At 40.7% G+C, this 9,557-nt stretch overlaps 1 protein-coding gene across 1 annotated transcript; it reads left to right on the forward strand.

Annotated features, from left to right (window-relative positions):
• The first annotated feature begins 755 nt into the window (after positions 1-755).
• LOC148110244 (uncharacterized protein NECTIN3-AS1-like) lies at positions 756-4,594 on the forward strand. The gene is made up of 3 exons (XM_087861861.1): positions 756-815; positions 3,582-4,058; positions 4,283-4,594. The coding sequence occupies exons 1-3, from the start codon at positions 756-758 to the stop codon at positions 4,592-4,594; spliced, it is 849 nt and encodes a 282-aa protein (XP_087717987.1).
• The last annotated feature ends 4,963 nt before the right edge of the window (positions 4,595-9,557 follow it).

The raw sequence follows: 9,557 nt of genomic DNA on the forward strand, positions 1-9,557 counted from the left end.
TGCAACGCAGGCCTCACTGAGAGTTTGGGGGGGCTCCCACATGGAGCATGGTGGGGAAGTAGAGGTGGGTAAGGGGTGCTGAGAGTCGACCAGCAAGACAGAGAAGTGTGGTCCAGGCTGGAGGAAAGCGTGCCTGCAGGGAGCCAGGGATCTGACTGGGACCTCCTTCACTAGCTTTCCTTTTAATTCTCAAGGGGAAATGGGTGGAAGGAAGCTCCTGGGATAGAATTGTGCTGGGTAGTGCTGACCACTGCCTGAGCAGCTCGTTCTTTCCTAAGCGAAACCTGCCACTCACAACACAGGCTTTGAATTGGTAGCTGGATTTCTGGCTCTGAGTCCTGGCCATAGCTTCTCAGTTTTGTCCCCCAGACTTCAGCGTGTTTGTTCATTCAGAGAGAGAGGGGTGAATGGGCCTCTACAGCTCAGGCCCTGGAGGCAGACCAGACAACTGCATTTTGAAGTCCATAAACCCTGACCACCTCCCAGGTGCTAGGCACCACAGAGACACTGGGAATCAAGTGAGAAGCAAGAGTTCCTGCCTAGTCTAGTGAAGGGCGTAGATATCTAAACGGCTTAAATTCAATGGGGTAATTTTTGTGGGTACAGAATATTACATAAATTGAATCTGGTTTGTTTGTTGTTTTCTGCTTGAGGAAGTCAGCTAAGCCTTCTAAGAAGAGGTAATACTTAGAGCTAGGCCAGGTACTGAAGAGGGAAAAGGCATCGTAGGCAAAAGAAAGAGTGTTTAACAAAGCATGGTGCCATCAGGAAGTGGCAAGTGGTCTGTCTTCCCCAACGGCATACGCTATCTGAGGGTGAGTGGTAGACTTGAGGTGGGACTGGAGACATGGAGTCAGATCACAAAGGACCAGTATCTTGTTGGGGGGCCTAGGGAGCTAGCAGAGAGTGACAGGTCAGATTTGTTTTTGAAAGATCATTCTAGCTTCTTTGTGGAGAGTGGGGTTGGAGGGAATAGAGCCTTGTCAAAATACAGTCGAGGCATGATGCGGGCCTGGCTCAGGTCCATTGCCAAGGCGGTGAAGACGCCAGGTTGACTTTTCGAGGCTTCAATTCGCCCAGCTGACTTCTCTGTTAGAGCCCTCACCCGCCTCTTTGGGGGCTGCTCCTGTCGTTGCTGCCTGCGCAGCTGTTTCTGCTAGATTAAACCTGAGCCCGCATTCTCTCTTTTATCCCACGGAGCTTTCTTCTCTCAAAGATTGTACCAAACTTTCCTAACAGTGTGGAATTGAAGCTAATTACAAAGAATTCCATGTTGACTTTTTAGTAAGTAAATTCTGTACTTGGATACCGTGTGTGTGTGTGTGATGGGCGGTTTGATTCTGTACTTGACGTGCACTTTAAGTAGCTTACATCAAATGCTTGAATTCATTCATGAAACTTTTTGACATTTACTATGTGAAGGTACTATTAGTTTCACTGAGGGGGAACTTAAAAAATACTAGTCTTCCTCTTGCAGAATGTGCCAACTCTGGTTTCTTTTTACAGCCACAAAACCAAGGAACTTTCTAATAGCATTTGGTTCATTCATCCATTTATTTACTCATCCATCTATTAATCCATCAGTCAGCAAATATTTTTTAGTCATCTACTTTGTGAAGGCAGAGTAATGACATGAGGAACACATTAGGGGTGGAAATAAAAATAGAACAGAGAGTTCTGGATGGACCTCAGAGTTCTCAGAAAGCCCAGAATATAAAATAACCTGAAGACTTTGGGTACTTAATCTTTAATAGTAGGGTTACTTTCATTATTAAAGAGCATCTTGGGTTAGGAAGTGAGGTTTTAGCTTCTTAAATAACCTATCCTATCTCTGCCTCCATGCTCCTCTGGTAATTTCTTGAAACTTTTGGTTACTGGGCTGTGCACTGCCTAACTGTATTCACTAGGCCATGGTAATTTTAAGAAACAAATAAGGGAAGTATTTTCCATTACCTATCTGTAGGGTTTTTTGCTCAGTAAAAAAGGGACCAAATAATATGCTTTCCTAGGCAGGTGTGATAGAAAATATTCAGTCTACTCCACCCTCTTCCCAGTTGGTGGGTCTGTTTGAAAGTTGGCCAGTGTCAGAATTCATCTACTAGGTGTTTGTGTAAATGACTAATGGTCCTCAGAAACCATCTGGAGGTACAACATACCCAGACATATTTTGATCTCTTCCTCCTTTAAAGCCCCTCTTTTAATTGAAAAAGCCCTTTCTCATTTTATGCTTGTCTACTCCTTTGTAAAAAGAACCCTTGCTGGGAATCAGGTGACCTGATTTCTAATCCTAGCTAACCTGCCAACTAGTTGTATGACTTTAGGCCAGGGGTTGGCACACAATGGCCTACTGCCAAATCTGACCTGCCACCTGTTTTTGTAAATAAAGTTTTATTGGAACACAGCCATGAGTATTTGTTTATTTCTTCTGTTGTACTACAATGTAGAGAGGAATATTAGAGACGGGACCATATGGCCACAGAGCCTAAAATGTTTACTATCTGGCCCTTTACAGAAAAATTTGTCAACCCCAGCTTTAGGCAGGCCATTATCTTATTTGAACCTTAGCTTCCCCATCTGTAAACTTGGGGAATTAGATTAGGTTGTCCCCAGGGCCTGTGTCCTTTTTAACATTCTGTTGCTAACTCTTGCACAACGCAGCCTCATATCCATCAATGTACACTGGGATATAAACCTATTTGTCTTTCTGTTCACTTCTTCAATTTACAAAGCATGAATGCTGGCAATCCACTGTAGAAAATGAACAACTCTAAGAGTCTCTGCCCTTGAGAAGCTTATACTCTTGTTAGAAGACAGAGTTACAAGGTTTTGAAGTTAAATTATGATAGAAGGTAATAAAGGCTAACATACCAAAATGAGTGATAATGACTAAATGAGTTCAGAGGAGAGAGAACATTATGGGCTGAGATGATTAGGGAAAACCTATAGGGGAAAGTGGCATGTTTTTAAGAATAGTTGTCCCCATGGCCCCATAAAATATTGGATCTAGTGTCCTTCTAAAGCAGTCGTTTTCAAGTTTTTAGAGTGCAGATTTTTGAGTGTAGGTTGCTGGGAAAAAATACAAACGCCTGCAAACCAGCTTTACAGGTTCTGATTGTAGGTCTGGGGGACATCCCAGAAACCTGCTTTTTCAAAGAGCACCCCCTGGTGATTCTGATATACGTGGTGAATTTTCTTACTTTTAAAAATATTGCTTTGGAAATTCGGTTAAGTTGCTAAATACTGTCTCTGCTGAGGAATTCATGTGACGTTCGGCAGAGTCTTGTTAAACTGTACATTTTGTGTGAGTAGGAGGAACTCCACTATCCATGGACCAATTACTTCATTGATTTTCTCTCTTCTTTTAGGAAATCTGTGATCTCCAAAGCCAAGAAGAACAAACTGAGGACTGTCTCTGAAGACCATTAAATTCCTTAGATAAGTCCAGAAGGGAAATCTACAATCAGTATAGGGTTGTGTCTATGATAGCTGAGGATAAATTATTGGGAAGGGTCAGGGTACCAACTGTTTCCTTTTGCATTTGACTCTTGGTCCTTTTGTTGTGAGCTTTTTTTTGTGCAAAGCTGGCTGGGGTCAGCCTAGTGGGTCAGAAAAAAACCCTCAATGAAAGAGGTTGGAAATCTCCAATCTCCATCCCAAAACATGTCACTGATGACTTGAACATATCACCAGATACTCAAGATACAGAGGAGAGCTTCCACCTATGGGAGAATGACCCTCTGAAGAGAAATTTGGAATCATCATCAGAACCATTGAAGGGGACATCTGAGAGTCAAATGGGTGACATTTCACAAGACCCTGTCATTCCTCCAGTCCAGAGGAGAAAGTTAGATCCACTTCCAAAAAAGCATAGACATCTTAGGAAGGCCATAAAGACAAAGAGAATGAGGAAGAGCAAGAGGAAGGAGAAAGTGGAGACCCACTGCCCCCCAATTCTTCCAACACCTTTGGCACCACCACAAAGTGAAGAAGATGAGGTGGTAGATACGAAGCCGACTGTACTCAGTGTTCAGGAAGATGATCCTGAACTTCCCAATGAGGTAAGGATGAGGCATGGGGTGTCAAAAGTCTGGGCTTGCCACATTTGCCTAAGAAAAATAATGACAACTCTTCCCCTGGAGTGGGAGGAGGTGGGGATGGAGAGCTTGAGGAACAAACTGGGATCCTTGGGCCCAGATAAAGCATGAGCTGGCTCAGAGGGTGATACCCTTTCTGCGTATGTATGTTGGCTTTGAGGGCTTTAACGTCTTTCTTCTACCTGCAGGACAGATTGCAGAGTCAGCAGGGTGAGGGTGCCTGTGTGATGCATCAGGAGTGTCAGATCCAGCCCTGTGAGCTCCCAGCATCCCCGGAGCCCGGGCCCTCTTCTGCAGTGACATCCTTGGCATCACCACCACTCTGCTTTGGTCGCTTCTTAAGCTGTGTCTGCCAGACCTTCTCAAGGTCTAGGAAGCGGAAGCCCCCCAGAAGACAGGGCACTGAGCTGGCTGAGGCAGGAGGTGACGCTAAGGCTCTAAGACCTGGCCTGCTGAGGGATCTGGGCAAAAACAGAGTGCAGCCTCATGAGGGCCTGTAGCAAGTTGATGCCGGTAGACGCTCTCCCTGTGTTTAGTTTTATAGTTTTCTCCATATCGTTGTTCTTGTTGGTTGAGTTCTTGTTTATCAAAAAGAGAGCTGCTCTTATGCTGAGATCCTTAAGCCTAAAGAAGCGGTAAAAGCAAAGTAACCTTGAAACTTTTAACACTTTACCCCAGTGGTGGGATAGCTTCCTATACTTCCTCCTATCAGGCTGAAGTAGCATTCACTCCGGAGCAGTGGTCCCCAAAATTTATGCGGCTGTCACTCATGTCTTCAGTTAGCTCAAGTCTCACTACTTTCTCCAAGGATGGAAGACATCCCATCCCATCATTTTGAGTCATGTCTCCACATGTCAGCTACCAAGTGGAGAGGTCTCACGTCCAGCTCCTCTCCTTGTCTTTCACCTTTGGCTAGAGATTCCTTTTGAATTCTTCATCTTTAGTACTTTGCTGAAATTCGGCCACTTTCTACTTGATTTAGATATGCCTCAGGGGTGGTGGTGGCTACTTTTCTTGGATAGGGTAACACGACTACCTCCCCATCTCTAGACTTTGTTTGGTTTTCTTTTTGTCACTTGTTAGTAAGTTACCTGGTTCTTTCTTCTGAATGTGCCTCTGGTGTTCTCTAGCCATACGTATTGGAAACCTAGTCATGTAAGGTAATGGACTCCTTCCTCGTTATTCTTTAGCCAGACTCTCACAGAATCCCAGGCTCTTCTGAGAACCGTAAAGAAAATAAGTACTTAAAAAAATTCAAGATTATTTCATTTCCCCGTTGTTGTCCCAGCATACTAGGTTAATCCTCTTCCCAGGATGTAAACTAAGAGTTTAAATTAATCTTATACCCTACTTTGAGAGAGTAGGTTTAAGAAGAGTTTGAGAGTTTCCCTGTAGCTTTAATTACCTGTTGTTATTTCCTACTTGTCCCGGTTCCCCAATTCATATAAGAATAATAAGTACAGGTACAAATAGAAATAAATGTGTAAAGTATCTGCCCTAGAAGGAAATTGTATACTTTATTTTCTTCCTTCCCTAGGACTGACCCTGATGGTTACCACACTAGAATTGGATAAGATAACCAATGTGTTTGTTTTGTTCTTTCTTGCCTGGAATAGGCCTTTGTACTGTTGGAAGAATGAAGTTGGAAAGGGAATAGAATGACTTGCAGGAGCAGTGGCAAAGATCCTTAAGGCTCCCTTGGGGGTAATTGGTAAAAACTGCCCTGGAAGATGTCTTGTGATGTGGTGAGGATCTCAAGTTGGAAAGAGGAATTTTGTAAAATGTCATACTCCGTGCTTGGAGCAAAATGGGACAACTTTCTCAAGTCAGTCAAGCTTTGATACCTTTAGTTGTCTAAAGAGTGGTTGATTGTTTAGAGAGTATGGAATTTTAATAGAGCTAATTGAGCAATATAAATGGGCTCAAGCTATTACATGATATTTCACAGTATCTAAACTATATTTATGCACGTATTTTCTCAATGTAATATAAGAAACATACTGCCAGGCAAGCCATAATGTACGAAAAAACCTGTGTCATGGAGCCTATTATTAAAAGCTCAAAAGAAGGTAGATATTAGCATTGCCATTAATGCTTTGTTACTGTTTCTTAGCATAAGTGTTTCAGGATGAGCTGTTCTATCATAGAAAAACTTCGTTCCAGCCTAGTTAGCCATTTGCCCACTCCCATCTATGATGCTGATTTTCATTTAAAGTTTATTTATTCCAAATTTAGGGTACAGATTTCAGATAAGGGAAGATCTGGATAAGCACTTAGTTTTGAAACTCTTTTGCTCATGTGTCTTGACCCCTTGCTCACAAACAGGGGGAAAAGGTGTCCATGCCCCCTCCGCTGCCTTTGTAAAGAAGAAAGTATGTGTTCTCAGGTTTCACATTCTGTGTTGCTGTCTTTATACCTTGAATTGTTAAACATAGTTTATGTCTTTAAATAAAGTTGGTTTTGCAAAATATATTTAGAAAAATAGTACAGCTGTATCAAAGTAAAAACAAATTAAAAATAAAACCTACGCTATTGATGAGAGATAAAGCTTAGGGGTCATTTAAAAAAAATTGATTCCCTTCAAGGCAGATAAACAGATACTGTCAATGTGTTGTAAACAGAAGGCGAGTATAAATATCACATTTAATGTATTTCATTCCCTTTTTTTCTCATGGGAACGTGCACAACTAGGTGGGTGGCAGGGATGCTCGTGCTACAAGTTGAGTAAGCTGAGATTAGACAGGCTGATTAAACTTTTCCAGCGATTTTTTTCTAAGAATACTCATTACATCCGCTAGGGAATCCTAATACAAGTTCTTTAAACCGATTATTTAACCACTCACCTGTGGTTTTATCTTCTAAATGTGATTGTTTTTACTCTGGTTCTTGTCCCAGTGTTCTGTATGGGAACACTTCTTGTTGGACATTTTGTTTTTGTCACCTTGTTCTCATACCACTGTTCAAATTCCAACTGATGCCACCTTTACTCACCTGGAAAATGTTAACATGAGAAAACTCTGGTTAATGTAGAATTACAGTGAACCAATAGAGAGGGTTTACTTATTAACTGAGTTTTAACAGAAAAAGTAGAAATGATCTAGTCCTTATTTATCAGAGGAACCTGAAGCACAAGGAAATGAAGTCGCTCGATCTCAAGATAGCCGAGCTGGTTAGTGGCAAAGCTAAAGCAAACAATAACTAACGTTAAATTCGATGTTATACTTTATGCCCATCTTCTATAATCTTCAAGCCGTCTGCATGGGTTGGATATTAATATTTTCATTTTACAAATGAGACCATTTAAGTTCAGAAATGTCCTGGTAAGTCCTGATGCAGAATCCAAACCCAGGTTTGTTAGTCTCTGAAATGCGTACTCATTACTTTCCACCTCCCAGTATTACAATGTTATAAAATCTCTTTGTTTCCAGTCTAACCCTGTAATGTCAAGAGCAGGCAGTTTCTCTTATTTGCCAAAATTTATGTTTTAGCCTTAACGCATATATAATAAATATAGTTCAATTAAAAAAAAAAAAAGTCCAGTTAAGAAGATTATTTCTTCCAGGTAAAATTTCTGTATTGGGAAGTAAATAATAAAATAGTTAACCTAAGTGTCGTTGATAAAATAGAATTGCAGTGTAATATAAACAAAGTTTTAATCATTACAACTAATTAAACCGAGACAATTACTTAACTGAAAAGTGATCAAGAGAAAAAGGAATAGCACATAATCAAAGCAGGGCCCTCGACTTGACAGGATCACACGACAAAGCACAGCAAAAATGAATTAGGTCCCATAGAAAGCTAATAGACTTAAGAGTGTTTCTAAACTGTTTTCAGGTGAATGGTTTGGGATTTGGGTAGCAGAGAGACAGGCTTTTTCTAGGTAACCCAGTGACCCTTGAAACAAGTGGGTCTACTCCTGCTAATGAACTCCAGGCTTTAAATAGGAAATTTGAATTTTCTCACGCTTCAAAACATTCTTTTCATTCTGATTTGACAAGGCCTCTTTCAGGACAAAATAAAAGAACAACAAAACTGGTAGATTCAAATCACTGGACGGTGTGGTCAAGGAATGTTCTTCATTTTTTTTTTTAAACTCAAGACACGAGGACAGCTGCTGTACATGGAAGGTTGGACTGGGGCAGATTTCCTGAGCTGTATTCTGTCAGCTATAAAGAATTGTAGCACTGCTCCCATCCTAGAACTTTTGCGATGAACTATTTCAGAAACACGGTATTATCCTCCTGGTTCCCAGTGCTAGAGGATGTCTTTGACGACCACCCTTGTTTCCCTCCCCTCTTCCCCACCTTCTGGTTTAGAGTCAATCCTGCAGTTGGTGAGAGGCCCAGGAAAGGCTATTTTAACAGAGGTTTAAATAGTGTACACGAAGAGGGAACCTCAACGTAGATTAAAAGAATTTTTACACGAGTTACATAATTTTAAATGAATACATCAAATTCTGAAATTCTATTACAAATGATTTCTAATGTGAACTTGACTTCTCTTCTAGTCGTAATTACCATTTTGATTCGAGGATGCCTGTGAAAATACATGGTGCTGGATCATTACAATGGTAACCCTTCCAGTGAGCAGGACAATAGATCCATTCACACACAGTAATGAAACAGTAACTGGGATTTTTAATAACTACCTTGAGAAATATCCCCTGAATATCTGTCTCTTTACATGGAAGAAAGCAGAATTATGAAATGGTACAATGAAAAAAAAGAACACATTTCAATCAGCATTTAGCACCCAAACTCCCACTTGGTCTGTGATGATCAATAAAAATCTCTGGCTAAAGCTTATATATAAGACATAATAGATGGAATAGAAAATAGTCATCCCACCATCTCTTTTCAAGAGCTACCATTCATCCTCATTTAAAGATTAGTTTCAGTTTAAGGTTAAAATTATGAAGCAAAGTTCTGTGTCTAATTCAATGTGTTATGTAATTATTTAATAAGTAGTTGGGAAATATCTGTCTGAGCCTGGACTTAAAAAAACTGAAATATGGAATCCAAGTTTCGCCATTTGCTATTGTGTACCTTTGGCTATTTGTTGAAACTCATTAATCTTTGGTCTCCTCATCTAAAAAAGGAGGATGCTAACACCCCATTGGTGATTTTGAGGATTTCTTGAGGTTACCTTGCTGAAAAAGCCTAGTGGCTCTTTTGTAGTAGAGAGCTTTTGACATTGCCATGCCTATTGAATTCTTAGAAAGCAAAACAAGACATTAACTGCCTAAGTGCTATACAAGGGTTAGCTACTCATGTCAATCTTTATTTCAAAGAGAACTAAATTTATTCTGGGGGGCATCATGCGGAGCAAAAAGATTAACTATTTGTTTATTCCCAATTTGAGTATCTCTAGAGAAAATTTTTACCCCAGAACTTAGCAAGCCGAAGCCCCTTTATTTTACAACCTGTGAAATCAGTTTTAGTTAGGCCTTTATTCTTGATT

This window comes from Ursus americanus, chromosome 4 (assembly GCF_024610735.1).
Source record: "Ursus americanus isolate L20-20 chromosome 4, mUrsAme1.1.p, whole genome shotgun sequence".
In the NCBI taxonomy this organism is placed as follows: domain Eukaryota; kingdom Metazoa; phylum Chordata; class Mammalia; order Carnivora; family Ursidae; genus Ursus; species Ursus americanus.